General features: G+C 37.4%; 1 protein-coding gene across 4 annotated transcripts in view; it reads left to right on the plus strand.

Annotated features, from left to right (window-relative positions):
- The window catches only part of VTI1A (vesicle transport through interaction with t-SNAREs 1A), a 255,367-nt gene that overhangs the window by 147,517 nt on the left and 80,333 nt on the right, over positions 1-27,517 (plus strand). For 2 of the 4 annotated variants that reach the window (XM_058029598.1, XM_058029597.1), the window contains 2 exons: positions 7,345-7,415; positions 11,749-11,821. In XM_058029598.1, coding sequence (XP_057885581.1) covers positions 7,345-7,415; positions 11,749-11,814 — 137 coding nt within the window. In that variant the 3' untranslated portion in view covers positions 11,815-11,821. The remainder of the gene's footprint in view (positions 1-7,344; positions 7,416-11,748; positions 11,822-27,517) is intronic. The other 2 variants (XM_058029596.1, XM_058029595.1) reach the window with 1 other exon arrangement.

The following is a 27,517-nucleotide window of genomic DNA, read 5'->3' on the forward strand; positions in this document are numbered from 1 at the left end:
GTGCAAGAAAGGTTAAAACACTCTTTAGCTTCCTGGAAGTATTAGAGATCAAACAGGCATAGACTTCTTGTTCATGTTGGCAGTTTTCCTGACTTTCTAATTGACCTGCAGATGCAAGGTAAATCAGGATGTTGGGAGAAACCTGAACAAGCCCAAATGTAATTTTGTTTGGTTCTGGCTTTACTTTTTGATGATAACTTTGTTTTTTGCTTCAAGAAGCGTTTTCTCAGATTGAAACAGTTGAAGGATATACTCTTCTCATAGGTCTGCTGATGTCCAGAGGATACTGCAAAACACTCTTGTTACTATTGATAAGTTTAAGCTACATAAATGGATCATAAAGAATGAATCTGAAAAATTAATTAGTTGTTCCAGTGCTTACAGATTTAACTAGGAGTTTTTATTCTTCATCATTGTGCTACCTAAATGTCATATACTGTGGTATGTAGTGGTTATGTAGTTAAATAAGATTGAAAACAATTCTCACTCCACTCTTCAATTTTAAAGCATATCCTTCAATGAATATTATTTATGAATTTCAAAACATTTTCTTCTCTTTCAAAAACATAATGTAACTTTATTTTCTATTTGCTGGTTGGCTAATAGCCTGTCTCACCTATTTTGTGCTCAGCTCTGTGTCTTGAAGTGCACTTACACTTTAAGAATGGATCAGCTCTAGAGATAGGGCCAACTTTACAAGCCTCAAGCTGCTCATGCAGGAGCTTAAGTTGCCAACTCCCTACCTGCACATTTTAAGTCTTTAAGATTACCAGTAATACAGAGTCCAAAGTAATTATTTGTACTGCTCTGAGTTTATAGCAAACTGGGTAGATGGTGGAGCACTTTTGATTAAATAATGATTATGAATACAGCCTTAGATGAACCAAAGATCACCATTGTGTCATCTCAGTGCTGTTTGGAGTCACAAGTTTAATTAAGTGTCAGTTTGTGGCTAAAGTGTATTTCGTCAACTTAATTTAGATTCAATCATGATTTTTAATACTCTCCCCTGCTGAACAACTTTCAGACGAGTTCAAGACTGGCAGTACTGCAATGAAGCATCACCCATTCCTGCACCAAGCTCAGGGCAAGCAGGGGCTTCTTCCATCCTGGAAATACTAACAAAATAGCAAAAGAAGACACTGAGGGTTGGCTCCCAACTTTAGGTACATTATTAGTGATTGAAAGGGGGGTAGCAAGTTGTTTACTTATTGATGCACTAAGGAAAGATTTCTTTTTTGCCTTAGAACTTACTTGAAGGAAGAGGGATGGGGAGGAAGATGCGATGGGAGGAATTTGGAGCAGACAAGCACTGCTGGGCTGGGGCATGGCAAGAACAATGGCCAGCCTGCAATGTAGACAAGTGCTCAGCAGAATCAAAGTCTGCCACCTCCTGTGAATGTTGCTGTGAGGATGTTAGTAAGGGAGCTCAGCTAGATTGGTGATGGGAGTAGACAGAAAAAAAATACATCAGTTAGCGAGAGATGACTTGTTTTTTACCAGCAGACTGATGTAAGTTACGATTTCAGAAAAGGTATGAAACTTTAGAAAGAGAAAAAGCAACTGGAGGTGAAGTTACTAGGTCTGTCATCTTTCTTCCTTCTTTATCCTATTTTCTTCTCATTCATCTGGCTTTTTCTTTTTTTACTGGGGAAGGACAAACCAGGCCTGGACCATGGGAGGTGTTGGTTATGAAATGCTCCCGGTTTGTTCTTAAAGGCATGTGGCACCTTCCTCAAATATCTTTTCTTCTTTATTTTGAACAAAACACAAAGACTGAATTGTGATTAGGTGTTCTGGACGTTTTTCTTTCTGGCTTCTCTGACCTCAGTCTCAACCAACGTCTTTTGCTCTTGACCAATAAAAATAATTTCATGAACATCCATTATAGCTTATAGGGAGACCTTTTCATTTGAAAAATGTTTGTATTTTACTTTGGTGGACATCTTGGACTTTGGAAGTTTGGGAGGTATTTTTAGATGTTACTTGCCTCCACAGTGAGACTGGGCAACTTCTTTTATGCTCTCTTGCAACTGAACTTCTGACAGCTCTGGAAGTGTTGCATGTCCTTGGTGAGTGCTGTGGATTGTCGGTGTTCTTTCCACCTGTATGGCATTTGCTTCTGCTGAAGAAGCCAACTAATCCCTATAAAAATAGCTAATTTTTATTTTATTGTGTTAATTGACCACTTAGCAGCATGCAGATTAACATCTTCATGGCAGATTCTTGAGGCATTTGAGCACTAACTCATGTTTCACTGTTCTGTTAATACTCTACAAATTGTCTCTCCACTGGCTTATGGCTGTTACATTACCCTTCATTTATCTGTATTACCCTGTACTTGTTTTTTAATAACCTTAATGATCTAAATCCTTCTGTTTCTAATTGTATCAGCTGTTCAATGTAAATATATGTCAGCTGTGAACTGTGGAATTTATTGGACTTTTACCTGTGTCCCTATACTTCAAGATATGTCATCACTTTCTTTATTAACTTTCTGCTGTCAGAAGTGTAAGGTGTTCAACTCAGCCCTGAATTCTTCAACTCCTGCAACTTATATTTTCCAAGTTTGTAAATCTGCTTGCTGTCACCTCTAAACAGTAAGCTTTTAACACTTTCTAGTATTTTTTCCCAGACACGGCTTTTGATGATTTATCCTAGTCTCCTAAAATCAAAACTTTTAACCTGTCCAAAATGGAGTGGCTTTAGGAAAAAAAAAATAAAAAAGCCGAGCCTCTGTCAGCATAGTTTCCAAAAATCTTGTCTAAGCTTTTGCTACATCTTCAGAGCATGTGATGCCTCTGTGCAAAGACCACACACAATTGCTCTCCCCAAATGGCACTGCTCACTGGGCAGGGCTGAGGATCTCAGCCTGGAACTGTTCCCCACTCCTACTCTGATCAACACACAGTGGTTTTTGTCGTGTATTTCATGATTCTGTAGAACAGCCATCTTGATTTTTAACATGATCTTCTGCTTTTCCCAGTGTAAAATAATTTGTTGTTTCCAATGTCTAATTACATAGCTCAGATGCATTCATTGTATATATCATGAGATTGAGCAAATCATATTTCCAGGCATGCTTTCTGTGATTTTATTTCTTTTAAGTTGAGGGGTTTTTTTTGTATTTTAAATCATATCAAGATATCTGCTGCATCTTAGGACACTTTTATATGTACACACACACACATATATATGTACACACATATATATGCAAACACACAGGGTACACTTTGGGAGAAAAAGTGCTCTATAAACTATGTTGGATTATTTTATTTTTCATATGAAAAGAAAAATAGGCAGTCTGTCTTCAAAATTAATAAAAATTCATACTTGTTTATCCTGAAACCTGGAGAGGCTCATTCCATGTCATTCCTGTCTCTTGAGTAAATATGTTAGTCATTCTTAGGGCAAAAAAAGTATTATTGACTTGAGTGATTAGAAAAAGCTCTTTCAGAATCAGTTAGGTGATAAAGTACATAAATTCTTAAATGGCTGGAGGCAAAAAAAGTAAAAGAAACCAGTCAAGCACAACTTATTTTGCATTCTTGATGTGTGTGTAGGTATTAGAAATCAAACTCTGTGGACCACATATTAAATAATTACAATTTGTATGTATAAATACTGCATACAGGTTACAAGCAAATTCCAAAGAAAGAGCTTATTCAGGAGTGCAGATCATTGCTAGAAGTGATCATTGTCTTTTGGGTTTATCTCAGCATAACTGTTGAAAGCCATGTGCCAATTTGTGCACACATGAAGGGGGAAGTTAGGTTTGCATTTGTTATGTTTGGGGTGTGTTGGTTTTTTTCTTCAAGTGAGGAAAGTTATATTCATTCCTCTAACTAATTTCAGTGTTTTAGGATAAGAAATGTTATATTTTTCTTGTATAACACAGTCTCACAGAACCAGGCACCATTTGTGTTGGACTCACAATATGGCATTTTTGAAATCATCTTCTTCAAAAAGAAGATGATTTCACATACTTTATTCAAAAAACCTTTAGGGCAGAATACATTTAGAGCTGTGGATTTTAGCATTCACCATTTAAGGATGATGCTTGTTAACATTATGTACTTTTTCAGAAATATTTTTTTCTGGCCATCACAGCATTGTTTAAGACTGAGATAATTGCTCTATCGAATATTCCTGCCCTCTGTCAGTACACAGATAATAATGATGTAAATGCATTCACCCTTCTGCTTCACACAGTTTAGCTGTAATTTTAAAACATAATTTTATGCATCTCTTTGGGAATTTCAGTTTGAAGAGGCAGCACCACTCAGTCTTTGGAAGGACTTGGGACTGCACCATACTGAACATTGTCCGTACAAAACAAGGGAAAGGTTGGCATAATCCCCAAATAATTGACATTGTTAAGATTCTGTGGAAATAACACCATTACTGGCAACAGGCAACACCCTTTAGTTTGTGTATTGGTCTTAATTCATGCATCTGCACTACAGTATATCTTACAAACCTGACCTTTTCACGTAACTGTAGTAGCTTCTTCAATGACTTGCATTATAAGTAGGCTGGGAAGATCCATGCAGCACCATTGCACTAAAAGCATGAATCTGACACATAGATGAATGTTTTAACTGGAAGGAAAACGTCAGAGTTGTGGGGAAACCTGAAAAATGTTAGAAAGCAATTATATCAAGCTTGTAATTAGCTGTACAGTAGGGTAATGCTACATTTCTCCTAGTCCCAGGTGCTTTCAGTTGCAAACCAAGTGAAGAGACATGTCTTCATTGAGAAGTCTTTATTTTCTCTGTGTAATAATATTTATGTTCGACTGTCTTGACCTTCCAGCTAAAAATCAAGTTTCACTGTCATCAGTGAATTTTTTGAGTAGAATGAGGATATGAAGAGGATAAAGGTGTCAATTTATGTTTGCAAACTTACTGTGAGATTATGTTATCTCCTTCCTATCTCTTTGTTCAACTTATGTTGTTATTTTAGCCCAAAAAAGGCCAGAGATCATCAACAAAAGTGCATGTAGAGTAAAGCTACTCCTGTAAAATTGATGATCCGTCCAATTATTTATCTATAGAGGCTGCTGGGAAGAAACGCAACTATCTCAGTTCTCAGACCCCTCTGCTAGGTTGAACTTCATGGCTGAAGGTTTAATCCCTAAGTGTCATATCAACAATTCATTCTGTGATATTCTGGCTGACATGCTCTCCTTCCTTATTTATTGATGTCTTCAGTCATCGACAATGAGAGGAAAATACACTATTCGTCAAAGTGACGGTGTTTTACCCTCACTTACAGTTGATGCTGCTGTCACATTGATGGTTGGAAAATAAACTCAATCATTATAAAAAGCTAAGAGTCTGAACTTGCCACTGACAGGAAGAAGATGAAAAAAAAATATACAAACCCACAGTAACTTGCTTAAAAATTGCTGTAATAAAAATAAAACTGTTCCCTACAAAGATATTTTTGAGCTTTGTTCATGAGATACAAAACCATTTTAGCCGTGTATTTTATACTTATTCCTTTGAAGGAAGATCTGTACCTCGTGCTCCTTTATGTCTGCAAACATACATGTAATTTTTAGCACTAAATACACTTTTTATCATTTCACCTCATGCTACTAGGTTGGTAATTTGTTTATTTTTTTCCCCTCTCTTTTAAGAGATTTTGCTTTGTTGTTTTTTCTTTTTTTCTCCCCTGGATTATATTGAACACATATTTCTGTTTGTGTATTACGGTATTTTGAGTGCTTTAATGAGGAAAAGCTCAGTATAGTTCCATCCTGTAAGTCCTTTGACATGCAAACATTGGCAAGGCTCTTGTGAATCACTTTCTGAGGCTGCCATTTGTGTAACTGCACTGCACTGTGCAGCCTTTTTAACTCCAAACCCATGTATCTTACCACATTTCACCTTTGGGAGGCATTGTATATACAGCTAAAAGTAAAGAGCAGCGAGCCAAGAGGGACAAGATAGCATAATGAGGATGTCAATTTGTGGTCAGAGGAAATATTTATCTTACTTGTACTATACTTGGCAACTGATAGAGAAATATATATGTAATGAATTTCCTCCGACTTCATCTGGCAGACTGTGTACCTTGTGTTAAATGAATTTAAAAATAACATTGCTTGTCTCAAACTTTTAAAGTTTGAGGTGATTCTACTTTGGATTGTTCCTTGAAAATGTACTGACTATCTATTTAAAAAAACCCATAATTTTGTTTACTAACATATTACTGAGTTTTTAATGATCCATTTCTGAAGGCTCCCTGAATAATGACATTTAGGATCCCACTCTCTCACCAAAACAAAAGCAAGGCACTTTTTTTGTTGTTTAGGGGAAAAAAGCCATATTTTTGTAGTTGTACTGTTTTGGTTCGTATCTCTTGTAAACCTGTTAAGTACCCTAAATGAATGTGCACAGAAATGCTGGTTGTCTCACACGTGCTGTGTGTCCTGAGGCAAAGCTACAGCTTTGCTTCAGTTCCTTCTGCCTGCTTCCCCATCTGTATAATGGGAATGCTTTAACTTATTTTTCTCCTTCGGGGAAATACAGGAAGGGTTCCTTAATATTTCTATAGAGCTTTGAAGATTAAAATCTCTCCTCTATACTTGCTGCTAATATTTCAGTGTTAGAGAAGCATTTGATTGAAGCTGTTTGAAGAGCAAAGTTTTGGCATCTTGTGTTGTCTTTGTACCATATCTTGAGGCCTCTGCACTACAATTTTGCAAACTTTGGTTCAGCGTAAGCTGCGGAAGCAAACAAGCCCCGTGTAAACAAATGGTGATGACTATAAATTAATGTCTCTGTCTGCTCTTGAAAACATCAGCAGATTACAGCCTATCTCTAAGCCAGCCAGAAACAGTCCATGGTGGAGCAAAGCACTCACCAGTGACTGGGCTGAGCCTGAAAAGGCTTTCATTTAAGCATCAATGGTAAATGCTGAGAGGCAGTGAGAGAGGTTTTCTTCTAATATGACTTCTGTGTCTTTAGATGTACAAGGATGGCTGGTGTTTAGCAAAGGCTTACTGACTTCCTTGGGCTTAAGGAGTAGATAGGAAGTATGAGCACCCAGCATCTAGAGCAAGTCTGAAAGTCTTCTTGCCTTTGTTTTGCAGATCAAAGGTCAGCATCAATTCCCAGGGTGTAGACAATCTCAAGAGACTGCAGAGGGGCAGTTTCTGGTTTGGTTTGCTTCTTCAGTTTTATGTTGTTTGAAAAACTTAAAATTTAAAATAATGAGGAGTGATTAGGCTGCCACATGTGTTAAGTGCTCTTGTTAGAATCTAACTTGGCATTTTAAGGCCTTGCAGTCACAAGCTGTATTTTTCATGATTTACATTTTCATTTTTTAATGCAGAGCAGATTGGACAGGAGATGCTTGAAAACCTCAGCCATGACAGAGAGAAGATCCAGCGGGCTCGGGAGAGGGTAAGTTTGATAATAAGTAATTGCTGATTCTGCATTTTATTTGCATTGGGCAAGTTCTTTGTGCATGCAAAAAAAAAAAAAAAGATGAGATTAATCACCATCTGCAGTGAAGAACTGCAAAGTGTCTTACATGGGCCCCATCCTGCCAAGTCTCTCTGATGGGATGTCACACTGTAGTCACCAAATCTGCTGCTGGGAGCAAATTTTCTGTCACCATCACAGTTAGGTCAGTGTTCTGTCTTTTGAAGGGTTTGTTATACTGTCCAATCCAATGACTGCTTGGGCTTCCTATTAGACAGTTCAGTATTATAAGTGAGCTTCTAATAGTTGAGCAACCTTATTCTTTGTAGCTGCGGATGCAAATAACAGCCCCTCGGGCAGGTCTGTGTGAGGAGCAGGTGCTGCTGCTCTGTCTCTGCAGCCAAGGCCACATATCTGTGCCACTTCTGGCTCCTGGGGCTTCCACGGGGATCAGCTCCACTGTGCAGAGTTAACGGAGATGCTCAGGAGCCCATCCCATCCAATGTGTACAAGTTCTCTGAACTTCCATGTGGAAACCCAGCCTCTCTGTCTCTGGTTTCTGCTCACAGAACCAGGACTTTCTGTCCATGACCTCTTGTTCAGGTACTTTCCCAAGTGTCCGATTTTTTGCAAAGCCAGGTTCTCCCACACATCTCTTAACTGACCATTGGCACTTAAAAAAAACTCCTTTGTCTGTCCCAGGGAGTTTCTTCACTTGATAGCTTTGATTAATAAAGCTTCCTATAACAGCATTAATGTGGCATTTTCTGCCAGCTGTACCAGTTGCTTTCTGAAGTGCTGGGCATTAACTACTTTAAAACACTAAATATAGCTAGATCACTAAATGTAACTGAGAATTGTGAGGATTGACCAAGTTTTGTTCTGGCAACTTGGTGTTATATTTCACCTCCACTTCTTATATCCCCAGTGACTGCTGAGTCTGAAATGCTTTTCTGTTTCTAGCTGGACAAATAAAACCTAGGCAATGGAGATAAATGCCATGTATTCCTTTCTGCTGATCCTGTATATCCCAGGGATGTAGTTCTGATCATTCAATGTATGCATGGTTCATAGCATAACTTTTCCTTTTCATTGCTTTCCACCTGAGGAGCAAATTTCTTTGAAGGCAAAACCTGTAAGATGCAAAGGGCAATATTAAAAATAAGAAGGATATTCTAGGAATGTGTAGTACATACATACTCCACCACAATGCAGGAAAAAAACCTCTTGTCATAATGGAAGATCTCAAATTCCAAGGTTTTTTATCAGGAGCCACTGAAATACTTAAAAATACTTAAAATATTTTCTTCAGGGAATTCAGAAAACTTCTCCAGTGGAGCCACATGGCTCTACCTGTTCCAGCTGTCTGTGTATACTCTGATGAACATTCAGGGGAGATCTTAGATAATTTAGCTAGCTTTCAATTTTCTAGAAATTTTGAAAGACAAAACAGAGGGTGCTTTATCAATGCATGATAGGTGTACATTAAATACATGGAGTTATTATCTTATCAACCAGAGAATAAACTTGTCTTTTGGAGTGAAATTGTCGCAGTGAGTATGATGGTCAGGTTTAACAGTTCAATGTTGAGAAAATTAGGACAATTATTTTTTATAAGCAAAATGTAAATAAACTCATGTCTCAATGGTTTGGTAAAATTTACATATATGAATTTTCCTGTCCATAGAGTAAAACTCATATTTTCTTCTGAAGACAAAGAGAAGGGATAAAAGCTGTGCTACAAGTCAAATAGGTTAGCTGGATTATACAGGACATTAAAAGATGCAACATCTTTTAGGAAAACCTCAAAATTTGTCTAAGGCAGAGAAGATATCAATGTCAGCATCTTGTTCATCTTCCTGTTTTCTCATTAGTATTCTTAATATTATCTTTAAAAACCATATAGATTTGCCACTGCTAACATCAAAGCCTGTTTGAAAATGTTTTCACTACAGCAGTTCTGTGAAACACACTGGTTAAGAGGTTCACATTCCACCAGTTCCATTCCACACTTCTGTGGTGTGCTGGCATTGGTAAAGAAATGGTGGAAGAACTGCATTCAGATAATTCAGTTTTAAATAAAAACAAATTTACAGTTTGAAACTCTTCAAGTGGGGTTTTTTTTTTTTTTCTCTGCCAGAGCTAGAAGAAAAGGTGTTTTCTTAGCATTCTCTTGGGAGGTAGCTAGAGATCTTCCAACTATCTGTGTATGTGTTTGTTTCTTTTTTAATGTTTCTTTTGCCTATTTTGTGGGCTTTTTATTACCATAAAAACATGAGGTCGTCTTGCTTAGAGGAGTTTGTCAAACCCCTAAGATTCAGCTTCCCCTTCCTAACTATCAGCACTGATTCTAGCTGTCAGGTAGAATCCTGCAGCAAGAGAGGAAAGTTAGGATCAAACATTTAATGGTAAAAAGGAGAGCGCTACTTTTCTGTGAAAAGGGAGGAGAAGCCCCAAGTGTTAAATGCATCTTTATGAATAATAAAAGACCAATGTAAAGCATACATTTGTACTTCAGATTCCCTTCTAGCATAGATAAGAACTTGGCTTTTTAATGAGCCTTTTAAAAATTATTGTGACGTTTTTTCTGCTGTTACTTGTGTCAAACCGGGCTAAACTGCTTTTCTGGAGCTTGAATTGTCTAGATGAATCAGGAAAAAATGAGGGAATGGCCTCCCTGGAATATAATACTCATCTTTGTTCCATCATAGCACATAATTATAGAGATCTGAGAGTTAGTGCAAGCCTTCCCAATGAATATGATATTGCTAAGAGCAAGACTTGATTGGTGTTATCCAGCCCCAGCTTCTACTTGGTATTTTCTTAATAGCTTTTAGAGGAATAAGGAGGAAATTTATGCAAAAAGGTTATGTGACACTGATTGTCGCATCACCTACTGATTCCAGTAATAAGCCTTAAATCTGCCAGCAAATATTTACAGTATTGTGCTAGAGACTGGGTTTAATATTGCTGCTGTTCAAATATTCAAGATATAATAGTGGTTTGTTATGGTGAAGGTGATTTGTTATTGGAAGACTGCCACTCTCCTTGGCAGTGTTACTGTTTTGATGGATTTGAAACACAGGATGCATTTTGTCTAGTACAACAAAGTTTTTTCAGTAAGAAGTCAATGACTCAGGTAATCCTTTCAATTTCATTTGATTATGAAGAGGTAAATATTCAACTTTCACAGGGAGAAGAATGTTTTTATGTATGTACACAAAGCTGTGTTTGGGGGCATGTTAGAAACAGTGGTCTCTGCTATTTCATAACTGAAATAGTCATAATCATTACATTATCTTTTTACAGTAGATTTTGATGTCCCACTGGTTCCAAGATGTCTAAAATGTCAAAAGATGTCTCTCTTCTAGCTGCCAGTGGGAGAAGAGGTGATAGGAAAGTAACTCCATTTTTCCTGTTATCTTCTAATTTCTAGATTTCCTTTTGTGAGACACTAATAAACACAAAAAGAGAGGGGACATTTTAATCTCTTTTAAAAAGTAATAGAAATAAACATGAAGTTCACTTGCTTCATAACTTTTCATCTACTCTATTTCATATTTTACCTATTTTGTAATATTTTGAGAGCTGTAGAACAAGACAGCTAATTAGGTGTAGCTGTAGCCTATAGGTTTCCTTTGTCCTAATAAACTACAAAAATGGTCATTTCAGTGAGTAGGAGCTCCTTACATGAAAAAAATCTACTATATATACTGTATAGCTGTTCCTTCTGTACATGTGCATAGACTGTTCACAAAGCATTTGAGTACCCAGGCCACAGGTGGCTGCTGTAAGGTCAGTACAAATTTTATATTTAAGGGGCAGTATAGACATATTTATTTTACAGAATTGCTAAAGTGATATATTTTGTATTTCTGTTTCTTTCTTTAAACTACAGTCTTTGAAAAACAGTGAAAGAAAGATATGTCTTTCTTTTCATAAAGCATCAGGAACATGGCTGTCTCTTCATCCCTTGATCCTTTCACTGGTGTACACAAACAATATACACACACATGGGACTTATGGATTCTAATGTATAGAGCTTCTACCTGCAACCCTTTATTTGTAAAGCTTTTGCTCTTTATCCTGACTCACCTTTCTTGCCTCAATGACTTCCCTTGTCTGGGTTTCATATTTATGTAAGTGAAAACAAGACAAGATATTTTTAAATTTCAGAGCTTTGGTGGCTTTACAAGCTTGTTGTGTGCTAACCCTGAAGCTTACTGGCATAGATGACTGCAGAAACCCCTGTCCTTTGTACAGACTGGGCTGCCTGTGCCTTTTACCTTTAATGGGACTCTTTTCTCCCCAGCTTAGAGAAGCAGATGCAAACCTGGGGAAGAGTTCCAGGATTTTGACGGGAATGTTGCGAAGGTAAGGCCAAGGTAGGGACATTTCTGCTCTTTCTTTTTTTCTTCTCTCCCTCCGTGCCTTTGTTTTCAATTTTACTTCAATCTCAGCATATTGCTGGTGTACCTGACTTTTTTTCACCCAGACTGCTGTGTAGAAGGTCTTTGTATGATAGAAGGCTTTGTCATGCCTATGGAAAGAGTTTTCTGAACCTGAAGGATAGCCCTTGTGTAATGATTTCTCATCTTTGTTTCTTTGTATTTATTTGGGGGATTTTGGATGTTCTAAAATATGGTGGGAGTTTGGATGTGTTCTAAAATTAAGATCTTTTGATGATGATTTTCTGTCTTTCCTATTCTTGAGTGATTTCTGTGTCTTGAGGGGGTTTTTTGCCTGTTAAAATGAGAAAGTTGTTAAATGTTTTGGGGCAGCATAAATTTATGTGCAGAGAAAAGGTTAAAATTATCAATTCTACCTAAATAGATGGGACAGACACACTGTCAATGCTTTTGGTTTTAGCATGTTTTTTCCACACTTTCAATGTTATGAAAATTGTTCCTGGGATCAAAATGAGGTGATATGAAAAGGAAAATGTCCTAAAACTCTGTGTGGGACTGAAGGGAGGGAGTTATCCACTGATTATTTCTCCTCTTAAATTTGCATCGGTGCATTCTCAGACAGATTTTTTTGAATTAGTGGCACCTCTGGATATGTGTTCTTTACCCAGTGAAGCAGCACCTGAGCTTCTCTGTGATGTCTGTATTTCTGTACATATTCAGTTTCCTGAAGAAGAAAAGCATCCCTCTAATAAGCAGTGCTGGGTGCTAAGAAAGCACAGTTTTAAAGGAGTTTAGTGCATCCTCTGAAGAGTTCAGTCTGAAATTACCCTTGCCACAGGCTTTTATGTTGTGTGTTTGCTTAATGCACTTTGCTTATAAAAAAAAAAAAAAGAAAAAAGGAAAAAAAGAGGAGAAAATTTTAGCAGAGTTGTTGATTTGTCATTTGGCATAGGAAATGTGAAAACTGGAATTTTATAAGCTGTTCTTTAGCACAAGCTTTATTTCTCCATAAGTCTCCTCAGAAAAATACCTATGTTAGTTCCTTGTACACCAAATTGACAAAGGTTAAAGTGACTGGACCTGATGCCTTCATTCCACAGATTTCTTACAATTCCAACTCCAAAATGAAACATATAAAATTCTCTGATTAAGACTAATATGTAAATGACACAAGCTAAATTCAAAATCCATGGAGGAAGGAAGTGGCAATTGAAAGGGATGGTTCAGTGGCTGTAGACAATCAAAATAAACTATAAAAAAAATGAAGGAAAAGAAAAGACACCAACTAAACCCAAGTCTCCCCTGGAAGGGCTCTGCGACATGAGCTGTAACGAATATTCTGCATATGTCTCCATTTTGTCAAATCTCATTAAAGGGGTTTCTTGCTTTATGTCAATTGAGCTGTCCAAAAATCATTCATCATTTTAGTGTAAAAAAAAATCATGCAGTTATTTAAATAATATCATATTAATGTTAAAGTTCAGCTGTCATTTAATAGTATGGCTTAATCAGACATAGCATTTAGGAAAAATAGTTTTTTCGGGCTTTACTTGGCTTTCAGGTTGGCAGATTCAAATAAGGATTTATGGGTTTCTAAACCAATGTATTCTTTCCATGTTTATGCTTGAGGTACCCCAGCCTTTTTTGCAGCACCCTGTAGTCTGTTATTTTCAATAAAATAAAGTATCTCCTCATATTGTGTTTGAATACATTTGCAAGTAATTTGGAGAAGCTGAAACAAAAACATATGCTGTAACCTTTGACTTTGTTTTGTGTTTGGGAATCACAGTTAGGAGTCCTAGTTTATAAGTGTTCCATAAGCCAAATGAAAAATATGATCTTTCTGAGATAGACTTGGGCTCTTCTTTTCAGACAAAGGGATTATGTAGTTGAACACCATGATGGCATGTTTCTGTGTGTCAGAACAGCACTGGATTTCCTTGTTCTTCAACAAAAATGCTGAGCTGAATCACCCATCTAGAAGAAAGGCAGGTTAGGATTTAAGCTCAGGTCAGGTAAATGTGCCAAAAGTAATGCCAGTAGAGAAGCAGCTTTCAGTAGACAATTCTCAGGATGTTGTTCAAAACCTCGTAATTGATAGACCTACAGTGAATTTAATTTGTTTGTGACTGTTGGGTAGAAGGGTCTAGCATTATCCCAGCCTCAGCATCATCCCAATTTGTTTAGTTACACGAATAATCATGAAATACAGACCCCAAGAAATCAGCATGTATTAGAAAATACAACTGGAAGAAATATAATTATCACAGATTGGCAGTTGTTTCCTAATTTCTGCATACTTCAGTACACACCACACAATATTTTGCATAATTACTGGAACCAATAAAATAAAACACTGGAGGACCATCTCCACATCAATATTTTACAGAAAAAGTAATGTTAAATTGAACATTGCTCAATATAGTGGCTGTTCCCACAATATCTATTTGCTGATATGCTTGAAGTCAAATGCGATGCTAACAACTCTGTGCTTCAAATTAATACCTAACCCTTTCTAATTTTACTGTCTGGGAAAGGTAAAGCAGCATCTCTTTTGAATCTGGCTGAATATATTAAGAGATCATGTATTTAGATAGCTAGAGGGCTAAATTACTGCCTTTGTATGACCTAAATTCCCTGGCCATGTGTTTGTGCATAAAATGTTTTGGAGATGGGGAATAAAAGCAGAGACAGGTTTTGTAGGTGGCCATGGCTCACTAAGGAAATCAGTGGCATAATAGGGACAGGTCTTCCTGTCCCAGTTTGCTGCTCCAGCAATAACGTGCCCAGCCTTATGTATTGGAATTTGTTGTTTCACAATATTTTGAGTATGTGGATAAAAGTGTTTTTGTAATAAGTGTTTTTAAGTATTCTCACATAAAAATAACCTATACCTCCATGATCTTTTTTTTTTTTTTTCTGTAGAAACTACTTAGGTTCTACTAAGCTAATACATTCCTCTTATAGCATGGCATTACTAGGATCAGGGGAATGGCTTCAAACTGAAAGAGAGTATGTTTAAATTAGATATTAGGAAGAAATTCTTTATTGTGAGTGCGATGATAGGACATGGAGGTTCAGAAAATTAACTTAGAGTAGGAATTAATTTTTGGATTTAGATGAAGTGTGCAGTTTTTGTCTGTCAGGCACTGGAATGGGTTGTCTCAGGTCTCTATCCCTTGGCCTGTACCCCAGTAAGAGCTGGGGAGTGCACAGTATGCTAGAAAGAAGTAGAAAAGAATGTGTTCTGGAATATCTTCGGGGTTTTGCCCATATCCTAAGCCAATAGCCTAGAAAAGCTTATAAGAAAAGAATTTGGAAAGTCTCCAAGCCACACACAGCCCAGTGGGAAACAAACAAACCTAAAAGTAACCAGATAAAAATTTCAGTAGATTTGAATCTTTTTTCAATTAGCAGATAAGTTCTGTCTACCCCCTTCGAATTGCGGGAAAATATTTTAGAAGAATGGCTGCTACACTCCAGAACAACTTTTTATCCTGTCTAGTTCACCAGGAAAGTGCTGTGTTACAAATACTCTTCTAATCTTCAGATTTCAGTGTCCTGAATTGTTGTCAGTGATGTTTTGAGGAGCTTATGAACACATCTGCATTTATAAAAGAGACTTTTAAAATTTGATTCCCAGCAGGACAGAGACACTACCTCTGATAGAAATGAGGCAGTAAAGGTTCAGTTCAGCTCTCAGATAATAAGTTATGTGGCTTGCCAACAGCTGCATGACCAATATAACTGCAGTCAGAAATTAAATGAGACTTCTGGTGAAGCTTTTTCACTCTTTCCAGGAAAATTTTGGGAGTCCTGCTTCTTGCATCACTGCTAGTCAAAGTTTGTTCTACTTTTTTAGACCTTGCAGTTATTTTTCAACATTTCACAGTATTATAGGACAATTTAGGTTGGAAGGGACCCCTAGAGGTCATCTGGTCCAACCTCCTGTTCAAAGCAAGTCTCATTAGAGCAGGTTGCTCAGACTCCAGTCACATTTCAAACACATCCAAGGCTGGAGATACCAATGTCTGTCTGAGCAATCTGTTCCAGTAGCAGCTGAGATAAGCAAATCCTCCAGGTACGTCACTGAAATTTCCCAGCATCCAACTTGTGTCCATTTACTCTGGTCCTAAGCAGAAGTGATTTTCAGAATTGGCCTTCAGAGTTTGGGCCTGGATTGCAGTTTTTTCTAGCAGTTCTCCTACAGCTTCAGCAGTGGGGATGTTGTGGTCATGGGGCTGAGGGGACACTCTGTGTTGGGCAGTTCTTGAAGCAGGGCATGGGGTGCTGTGCCTCCACCCACTGACCTGGCCATGGCCATTCAGCAGTGTATGCACAGGACTTCTTTATTGCTTCCTCTGGCTCCTGGAGATGTGCAAAGTTTAGATTGTCTGTTCTGCCTCCTTGCTTGGCTACAGAGCCCACATTTCCATATGTCTGAAGAGCAGCAGGGACAGTCATGTCCCTGTGGGGACACAACCCCAAACAAAGAGTGAGTGTTACCGCTGCCTTTTCCCCTATTTCCCTACCAATCTCTGTTTCCATCCCCAAAAGTCCATGACAAAAAGCTGGTTTTCTTCTGAGCTAAAGCCTGTTTCAATCATACTTGGCCATGACTGTTGAGTCTCTGCAGTTTTCTGAAGACAGGTCTTTGTATCACCAATCCAGAGTGGAGTTTAACATACAGCTACATTTGCTTTGTTTTCATGCTAATAAAGGAGTTCCTCTTTCCAGGATATTTGGTCTCAAGCCAAAAGAAGTTTGAGTAGGAATTGTTTCTGCAACTTTTTTGTACATATATTTCTATTTTTACTTCAAGATGTATTTCTACACTGAAAAATGATTGAAACGGTAAATCCTCAAGAAAATGTCTGCTCTCTGTTGAATATTTACAGCTGCAGCTGTTTACTTCAGTAATTTAGACCTTGATTCAGGAGCATATTTAAGCATATGGTTAACTTAAACCAGAGGAGCAAGTTCTTTAACTTGAGGGAGACTGAAAAAGGGGGGGAATAGGTGACAGAATGATTCTGGGTCATCTCTTGGGGCAACACAGGTTTTATTGTGCTCCTTGCAAATCATGTCCTTAATATTTCTGTTGTTAACTGGAAGCTGTAAAATATGCATAGTGTATTTTAGTGCTTGTTACTGTCAATATAAAAACTTTTTAAATAATTTTCCTGACTTTTAAGCATTTAATATAGTTATGTGATTCTTATGTTATTGTACATTTGTGTTTTGTTATGCAGCTAACCTTTATCAATTATGAGGTGTTGAATCTTTTCAGAAGGAAACTGATAAGCTCTGTGGTGATGGTAATCACAATCTAGTCCTTGGATGAAGAACATACTGCTTGTTATTCCAGATTAAACTTTGGCATTAATTAGTACCTAGTTGTTCCTCGCTTTGTCTCTGACTTTGAAAAGAAACCTTGTTTCTTTGTTGAAGTGATGGACAAAACATCTGGAAAACATAAATGTGTCATCAGAAAAATTCCCAAGGGTGAGCGTTCTTCATCATTAGGGGTCCAACCAAAAAACAGGAAATGTACCTCTAGGTCTGAACAGCAAATATTTTAAAATAGTATGGGACAATATGGGTTCCCTGACCTTAGTTTAGTTATGATGTAATCTGATGCATGTAAGATGCATTTGTTATTTTTAATAATCAATGGAAAACCATTTTCTAAACCTTACTCATCTTTCTTAGACAGTGTTGTTTCTGCTGTTTCCACAATACTTTTGAAAAATCTTGCCGTACTTTTATTCAATGTTAGAAATACTGTCCAGCTCATGCACCATGGAGGGTGCAGAAGTCTTTTGAGCTGCTATTTAACCACCAGCCATCAGTGTACATGGAGAGTTCCAGGCCACAGGCACTGAATGCCTTAAAAAGGGACCAATTTCAACATTGCAGGCATGTAGCTGGGATTAGTTTAATGCCACCGTAGCCTTTGCAAACCTTCATCTCTAACAACCTAAGTGATACAGAGTTAAGTTTTCTTCAAACCTGGAAGAAAAAAGGAACATCACGATTGATCTTCACATCTAGTAACTTAAATGCATGGGATAAAATAAGTCAGTGTTTTAATCTCCTTGTGCCCAGACAGCTTTAGAAGGGGATGTCCCTCATTCAGTGAGGTAAGAGCATTTATGTGGTAGCATTGTTTTATTTTTCAGATTGTTGGAAAGTTTTATCCACATGTTAGGCTGCCTACACTATGTCCATTATGAGCAGGGTTCTCAGCATTCTTCAGGCCACATTTCTAATTCTCTTTTTCCATTCCTTTTTGAAGTGTACAATGGTCTTTGTTCCTTCCCCTCCATTCCCTCTTTTCTATCATCTGGAATTGCTATCTCATTTGCTCCCCTTCTGTCTACTCATGTCCAGCTGAACAGCTGGAAAGAACATTAACACACAGTTGTGTTTCTGCAGGAAGGCAGGATCCCAGTGGATAATTATCCTAGCTAGTCCTAGACTGCATATACTAACAATGTAAAGCATCATGATAGGTTAAGTATTGTGTAACCCTTCATGGTTGTTTTCTGCACAGGGAATGTTGAATGCCATTAAGCAGCTAGAGCCTAAAAAGGTTCACAGTGTCATGGGTGAAACAAAAGGCATTTCACAGCCAGCATTGTCCTGTCTGAGCCACAGCAGGTATCCCACAACATGCTTCCTTGAGAAGCCATGTCTTATATCTGCATTAGCAGTGCAGGGCTTTCCTGCAGTAGTTGCAAGGAGATTCCAGTAGGATGAGCTCTCTCTGATGTGATGTTCAGGAATGGTGAAGGTAGGGAACATGTTTTGGATATGATATGTTTGTTTATGTGAAGGAGAGAAACTGTTAGCAAAAGCTGGCATTGGTACTTGCTGAAATAATTGGACACAACTTTTCAGAAATCAATTAAGTCAAACTCTTTAAAGCCAGTAGTTGATTAGGGATCATGTTCTTGACACTACTCACACTATAACTGTGAAAGAACAATATAGGTTGAATTTTGCACATGCCATTTACTTCAGAGTGTTTAAGCCATAAATTCCTGAATGTTACATTTTCTGAACACAAGGTATCTATGATATCTTGCCACCGGGTCACTTCCTTTTAATCCATATATTTACCCAAGGAAATAGAACCACCTTGGAAATTATTTCAGAAAAGTTCATCCTTTTGTGTTAAGGCAGGATTGACTGACCCTGTTTTAATCCTGGCAGATATTTGTTTGGCCTGTTCTCCACTGATCAACATTCCCCATCTCTTCAGTCAGATATTTCCAAATTTTCCCTAATGTTTAGCCCAAATCCTTTTTCCTGTGTAGACAGAGTTGTTTTATGTACTGGTGCATGTGAGGCGATTTCTGGTGACTTGTGCTGTGAAAAGAAATTTCTGCTCAACCTTTCAAGAATTAGAGAACATAAATAAAAAGTCTACGGAATTAAATTACAGTTTCTAGTTTTCATCAAGCCAGGCCTTTTGAAGGAATGTAAAAATAGAAGAGGTGGATTTTGTTCTAATAGGCAAATCCTGGAAGCTCAGCCTTTCCAAACAGTAGCTTCATGTGTACATGTCCTGGAGCTTTGCAAATAGAAACATCCAAATTAATTAATCATAAAGTTGCAGATCTGGACTAAAACTAGACTGTATACTGTGCTGACTGAAAGCAACATTTGCAAGACAAAATTACAAAAGACTGAGATTTAACTTTTTGGTAGCCCTTACCAAACACTTAAAGAAAAAGACAGTAACTGTGTCAAACAAATATGATTTTAATTCACTTCTCCCACCATTGCCCATAGACACACCAGTATTTTGGGCAGAGATAGTGTTTGAAAACAAATGGAGGAATGCAAATTGATTTGCCTCGTCTTCTGTCAGGTAAAAAAGCTCCTTTGTGCCTTCTGAGTGTGATTTCCATGGCACTTGGCACTTTTCTTGCCACACTTGATTGAAATTGTTGACTTTTAATAAAAGCAAAGTTAATTTGGCTTTCCAGCGTGATTCTGATTGCGCACTAAGAGCTTTATCTTTAAGAAAACAATGGAGTGATCCAACTGGTATAAAACTGATGTGATATCAGGATCTTGTCCTTATTAGCTAATCTTTCAGCTAATAACTTTAGTTAGATCATTTTCAGTCCAATAGTAGGTCAGACTTCTGGCTAATAAGAGATTAACTGACCAACAACTGGGAAAAGGAAAACTCACCTGAGTGCAATTTATGTCCAAGTCAGTCAGTGATGTTCTACCTCAAAACCCAGGACCTGAACCTGCCAGTCATAGTTGTGTGAGTGGTTTGCTCATCCCTAGCCCTAATGTTGAACAAGGATCTCTTTAATTTTGAGCAAACCTTGGTTGGGGTAGGGTGGGTGGTGTTTTGTAGTTGCTGTTGCTGTTATTATTGTTGTTTTACAAAGAAGGTCATAAATTATGACTTTGGGGTATCACTCACTTTATTACAGATAAATTAGTGCTGCTGTGGGACAATACCAAAACTGAGGAAGAATTTATATCCCTGGTAGCATGTAATATGTTGTATTGGACCTTTAAAAGTTTGCAGAAGAAATGTTCACGCATCACTAATCTGCTGAGCAGCTCTCAGAAGAATAAAAAAGCCATGAATGATAAAGTGTGGCCATACAGTGAGAGATTGTTTAGTCGACTTGGTGATAGGAAGGATGAAAATTTCCTGATTCTGACTGGCTCTTTAACTATTATGGAAGATCCAACCCAAGCCTTTCTATGGTTCTCTGACTTGAATTTAAACAAGAAGGCAAAAAAAAAAATCAGTGTGGAAATTGAGAAAAATGAAAAAGACAGAGAAAAATTATTTTGCTGTAAATATTGGTATTTATGTTCTCTGCAACATTTGTGTAGCTCTAAAATAGTTTGTGCAGGATCTCACTGTGTAGCATTTATTACCTTGGAGCTCTTTTTCAGCTTGGAGTTTGCTATATTAACCAAAGTGTAACCCAGAAGGTTTTTGTAACATCTGTGAGTTAGAGCAAAGTCTTCATATTTTCTTTTACTTATTTTACACATCTACTGATAATTTAAGATGGCAACACTAATTATTCTTCTTGAAGAAAAAATTGCATCTCTAAAATTATTTTTGCACCCACTCCCCACTTTCCTCCTGATAAAAATGCTTGTGCAAGTGAAAAAAAACCACCCACTGTTGTTTCTCTGACATGCTTATCATGGCCGCCAATAATGCGTTTAAATAGGGAATTGTTTGAGAAACATGATTCTAAGTGTGTCCAATCTTGCTGGGATGTTGGGAAGCATATGGTCTTCTTTATCCATGCCAAGAAACTTCCTTGCTACTTTCTGTCACCGCTGTATTTTTCAGATGCAGTTTTCAGCGTGAATGGCACACACGTGTTGATTGTGAAGGTAGCATTCTTTCAGTACTGCCTTAAGCTAATTACTCTTAGTGGCAGTGGAGCTTTGTAGCTCATTTGTGAACAGCTATTTATGCTACTACACCAGTACAAAGCAATGTTTCACATTACCAGTTTACCAGACTATTACACCATTGTGTTTTAATCCACTGTAGGTGGATGGAGAATATGAGCCATCTGTTTTATTTAATGATATAATCAGTAAACAATATATGCACTTTACACATTCGGTCATTAAAGATGCCCATATTGTTGGACCCTGTATTTACATTGTAAATTGGTGTATTCACACATCAGCTTGTTCTGGTGTCAAAGGCTTGCTGTGTTCATAAGCTGGTACAAAGCAAGCTCAGTAACTGCTCAAACCCAGTGCAGGTGGTCGAGCTAGTTGCCACACAGATCAAAAGTCAAACAACTGTGAATCTTCCTTTGAAAAGGCATTTAGAGAGACAAGGCCAGTCTTATCTTCACAAACAAGAAAGAGTTATAGATATACATCATGAAGTTATGAGAACAAAAGGGGGTTTTATAATCACTCTGCGTCAGAAAATCCAGTACTGCAGACTTTTGTGAAGACATCTTTGAAATATAAAGAGCATCTTATTTTCCTGGACAAAATTTAAAGGACTGAGTCTGAATTATTAAATATGAGATGGTTCAGTCATTTCAAAACTTTGGAGACAAGAAGTTGCTTTCTCTTACAGTTGATTTAATTTTATTTTATTTTCAGCAATGCTTAAGCAGAATGAAATAGACAGTAATTGCATAGCCCAATCTTATTCAAGGGGCAGAGGTGAATGGGTGTATTTGTGCTAGAAACAAAGGAAATTGGTCGATATTTCAGTTTCCCCAAAGTATCCCTCATAAGCGCCAAAACATAATCACCAAAATACATTAAAAATTAATTTACAAGTAAAATCTTGCTTGCTGGCACATTTGTAAGGAGGTGAAAGATCACACAGCCCCATATTTAAACAGTAATGTTCATTTTAGTGTTTTACTTAACAACTTGTGCTTAAGATGCCCAGAATTTGAAATCGTTACTGGAGGACTCAGTCTCACTTCTCATTGTGTTTTATGAGGAAATAGAATTGGATTTATCACCACGTGAAGGCTTGGCTGGCATTGATGGTAGACAGGGAGGGGACAGGACTTGTGGAATTTGTATGGCTGAGAGTGAGTTGGCAGGTCCTCATGGCTGGAGGAGTCTTGAGCTTCACACCACAGCTTGGTTTCTGTTCATTTTGATTTCTGTCCTACATAATGCAGATGGAATCAGAGGCACTAGGGGTATACCCACTAACAAAGTCTGTATGCTGAAATGTGTTCACTTTTCATTTACTCCTAGAGACATGAGGAAATAGCTTTCAAAGTCTTTAAATCTATTTCAAAGGCAAGCTAATTATATTATTGGGTGTTTTCTTAATCTTGAGGTATGAAGAAAGAAGACTTTTTTACTAGGACTTTTTTGTATTGGCATGAATTTTAGAGATAAAGTATTTTCAAGTGCATGAGCAAAGAGAAGAAAATATCTCATTTTATGAGCTGTTATATATATTTCAAAATATGCACTATTTTCATAGTTAAAATATTTAAAATACTACAAAAGACTCAGCTATAAGTCTTCCTTTTATAGTCTTTTCATAGGTATTTCATGTAAGTTGAATATTAAGCATTGGCCGGTTTCCATAGGCTTCGTATTGCCTTTTGATTTTGAGATATTGTGTAACCAACTTATTTCTAATCTTATAACGGGCTTGAGATTTTTTTCCCCCATCCCAATCCAGTAAAAACAATCAGAAACTTGGCTACTGATATTTGATTCTTAGCTTTGTCCTGGGTATATCTTGGGTAACTGTGAACACATCTGTTTCTGTGTATCTCTAAAACGAGGATAATGTTCCATATCACAGCGAAGCATTCCAAGAGCAAATGCTCTTAATTAATCTGTGCATGGTCCTCACATGACCTGATGAGAGTTTGTGAGTGATAGACTGACTGGTAGTGGTGCCCATCCTGATTTGGAGTCATGGCTTAAATCCATGGAGTCATGGATTTAAAAGGAGTGAAAGAGAAGCATGGGAAGAATTTAGACTAGAGGGGTGTGGAGTATCTAATTTCCCATAATAGTCTATTGGCAAGTACATACCTCATCTCCTCAGCTATTGAACTGGGAGAAAGCTAGGAGAAAGAGTAGGTATCAATTCTTTGTTGTTTTCTTCAGATATCAATTTGAGGGCTACAGGTGACAAGCTCATCTTATGTTGGGTGACATTTTTGGTTTGTTGCAGACAGAAAAGAATGTTTGAGCTGGTTTAACAAATAGAATTAACACATCCCTGAGACATAATGATGTGTGTGTATAGATACAGAGATCTATATATATAGAGAGAGAGTGTGTAACAGTAATGTTAAATTTGATGTGCTAGCCCAGGCAACTTCTTCCTTCTAAATCTCTCCTTACTGCTTCTGTCAGAAATTTTGTTCTTATTATTTGCTGTGGACTGTGATGCATTATTATTGGCTGCTGTCAACCTGCAATCAATTGGGACTTTACAAAAATCTGTTAAGTACTTTAGGGTTCCTCAAAGCAGAAGCAGATGCAATGTTTTATGACTTACTATCACAGCACTGCTATTTAATTGTCAAAGGAGGTGTGGAGGAGACATGTGGGCTCAGGGATGAAGGTAGACAGTAGCTTCTTCTGCCTAAAATTACCTTTGTCACCATCACCTCTCACCTGTCGAGAAATAAAAAGAAACATAGTTTGTTACAGAACAGATGGGTAAAGCCACAGAGATACTCTGGGAATATATAAAAATGCTATCTGGTGTAGTAACTTGATGACCAAAAACGCACTAGTGAGCCTTTGAAATGCCACTATTTTACTGCACAACTCCTGATTAAAAAAAGAAAATAAAAACATGTATTTTAATTGCGTTTTGCTGAAATATCAATTGAAATGATGGTGGTCTTAGCTGTAAAGTTAGAAGAAAGGTTCTTAGACAGTTTGTGTAGCAGGCACATGTTGAAAGCTGGACTAGAATGAGGTCTGAATGTGGTGTCTGTAATGATGCTGTAGAGCATAATGTCCATGAAGAGTGCTCTTTATAGAACATCTCTTGTGCCTAGTGCACTTGGTTGGTCATATTTTCATCACCATCTTTGAATAGTTGAATAATTAGAAAAGCTCTACCAGCAAGGAGTGAGAGAATCAAGCTTCCACATGCCAGTTCCATCAGATGCTTCCTATTTAAGGAATCAAAGTGATCAAATGAGATGAGCATTTATAATCCTTCATGCAAGGATTGCTCTCAAGGAGTTTTTTTCTTAGTAAATTCCCAGTGTCCTCTTTGGAGTAAGATGGTGTATTTGGAATTATTTTATATTCAAATGTGATGTTATGCATGTAACGCATGTAGTATTTTTTGGAAAAAACTACACAAACATTATTAGAAGTGCTCAAGATCCTTAGCAGTCAGCTAAGGAAAAAGGCTCAAGAGATGCTCACTGTAAATGGACAACACAGGTGGAGCAGGGAATGTTGAATGAACCCATGCACTTATTTCAGGCATTAATTTTTGTAGGCTTACAGTTCTGTTCTTTGAAATCAGTCGAAAACTCTGTGCCCAAGAGCTTGTTCTCTGAATCTAGGAGGAGGAGCAGGTGCTCAATATACCAGAAAAAAGTTGTTTTATAAATGCAGGGACTAGCTTACAGTACAGTTTCTGGTTTGTCCTCTTGCTCCACTGACCCAATTAAATACAGGTCAAATAGGAAAATATTATTGTGACTGAGCTGCATAATGGAAGTTGTTTGGGAGGGCTTTTAAACTTGGCCCTAAACTATTGAGTTCTGAGACTGACTTCAGTTTGAGACCCACTGTACCCTGCTTTCTTTGATCCAAACCCTGAGAATATGTATCATCATTTAAAGGAATGAACTGTTTTGTGAGGATGAAGCCAAGAAGTGGCCCCAAAGAATTCCTTCCCACATGGAAAGCCACCACCCCCTGATTTGATGGCTTCCATGCTAATGCATCTTTCAAGGGGGCCTCTTTGTCCCACATTGTTACTTATTTGGCTCTTCTTTCAGTCTTAATTGTCATTAGCACAATTTTTTTTTCTCATAAAGTCATCTGGGGAATACTAGTTTATTGCATATTGTTGTGTTTGTCTAAAGACAATTGCACAAGCTTGAAATTTAATCCTTATAATCTTTCCTAGTAGAGAGAGCTTCAGATAAATACTGTTGTATGCTTGGTGGGAGTGGGTCTCGACTTTTTGATCATCCATGTCTAAATGTTGAGTAATACTTAAGGGAAAATGTTCTCAAAACATTCCTTAGATGATTATTAGATTATATTTTATGTTTGATAAAAACTGGAAAATTGTATAAATATTTGCTTAACATCCCACCCCTTAAGCAATTTATTTCTTTTCTGGCCTTCAACCCTCTTGCTCAGTGAAATGAGATCAGTCACTTTCTGTTTATATTCAGTTTCACTTTGCAGTTTTCATGTGTGTGTAGAGCAATTCCTCACTGCAGAAGCATATTTAAATAATAAGTGGAGAATAAAGAAGGAAAGAAAAAATATTTAAAAAATATTTTCTAGTGTCTTCACATATTTTAAAAGTGAATAAGTGCTGTAATTATACTACATGCATCTGGTGTTGCTAATAACTAGTGTTATGAGAAATTCAAAAAAAATATTTAGTCCTACTTTTCTATAAATTGTTTGTCACATAGTAAGTTTATACATATTATGTTCCAGGGGCTACTGTTAAAATCAGCCTTTGGCAAAAGCAGACATGAGATACCTTGTTCTTACTAGAGGAAATCACTTTTGCATCTTCAATACTACGTGGTGGTTCAAGTTTTCTGGAAAAAGCCAACTTTTTCATGTAGACAACAGTCAATACTCACATAGGTCAACTGTTTGGCTGTTTTCTCTCATCTGAATTTTTCATTTTGGATCAATATAAAGAATGGGTCTCAATGTCACAGGCATCAAAATGAATTCTTAGGTCATGTTTAGAGCTCGACTAGATGTGAGGAGGGGTTCAGGGTAACATTGTATTGGGGAAAAAACATCAAGGTCAGTAAATTAATTTAAAAGATTGCAGACATATCTCTGCAACAACCAGGATTGAAGCATTTCTGTGTTAAGTGCAAAATGGCTGATTTAAATGCAAGAAGGCCTGGAGTTCCTCTAGTCTTCTTTCTCTTCCACCATGCTTTTGCAATTAAATACTGGATGAAAATTATTTTTCCTTTCCTTTTGTTTTTTGTTGTTTTAAATGTATTACTTTTTCCTTAATGTGTAGCAGCTGATTTTCCCTGCTGGCTCACTGGGGCACAGAGACAAACCTCCTTTCAAGGAACAGAGTTCCAACGCTGTTGTTGATTATTTTATTGGGAAACCATTTCTGTGGTAAGGCAGGCTCTCCAGCTCCTTGATGCAGGGAAAAAACCATGAGATGCAAGTGTTTTAGTCAAATATACATTTCTTTTCTCTCTAATGTGGATGGACTCACAAAGAAAGTAGACATGGATGCATGTCCTCAGCATGCTCACAAATTTCACCTGAATTTCAAGAGCAGAGAACACGTAACAGACACTCCTTTGGGAGCACAAGTGGCCATTTCAGAGTGTGACCCATTCATGGTATTTTCCACAAAGTTGCAGCTGAGTTCTGCTGCTCCTGGTAGGAGAAAGAGCAAGTTTGCTTTCCAAGATCTCTTAGTCCTTCTTTTTCTGGCTTCCCCTATCCTTTTTACCCAAAGTTTGAGTTGCATTTCTTGCAGGAGTCTTGGGCTCCCTCTCCATCTCCTCCAGTGGCTTTCATAGCCTGTCATTTGGAGATGGTTTTGACGTCTTTTGACAAACATGTTCACCTAGAATCACAATGTGGTTGCTCTGAAAAAAGGCGGCATTTCTTTTTTTCCTTTCTCTTTATGAACTGGAGACAGAGTGTGTAAAAGCTTGGTGTAAACTCACAATAGCACTTTGTCCTCTTTCACATCATTTGCCAAATAACTACTGTTGTGGCAACAGCTGTAACCAAGCATGGTGTCAGCTCTTTTTGCCATAACATGACTGGATGTCAATAATTTTAATATAATGTGAAACACACTCTCAGGCTGTGCAATGAGGCATCTGATTATTAAATTCCTTGAAATGTCATCTGGGGTTTGGTTTTTTTGGTTTTTTTGTTTTTTTGCATCAATTCAGGTCTCAAAACTGGACAGTGTTGTGATTAAAAGAA

Source organism: Melospiza georgiana, chromosome 8, assembly GCF_028018845.1.
Source record: "Melospiza georgiana isolate bMelGeo1 chromosome 8, bMelGeo1.pri, whole genome shotgun sequence".
Taxonomy (NCBI): Eukaryota; Metazoa; Chordata; class Aves; order Passeriformes; family Passerellidae; genus Melospiza; species Melospiza georgiana.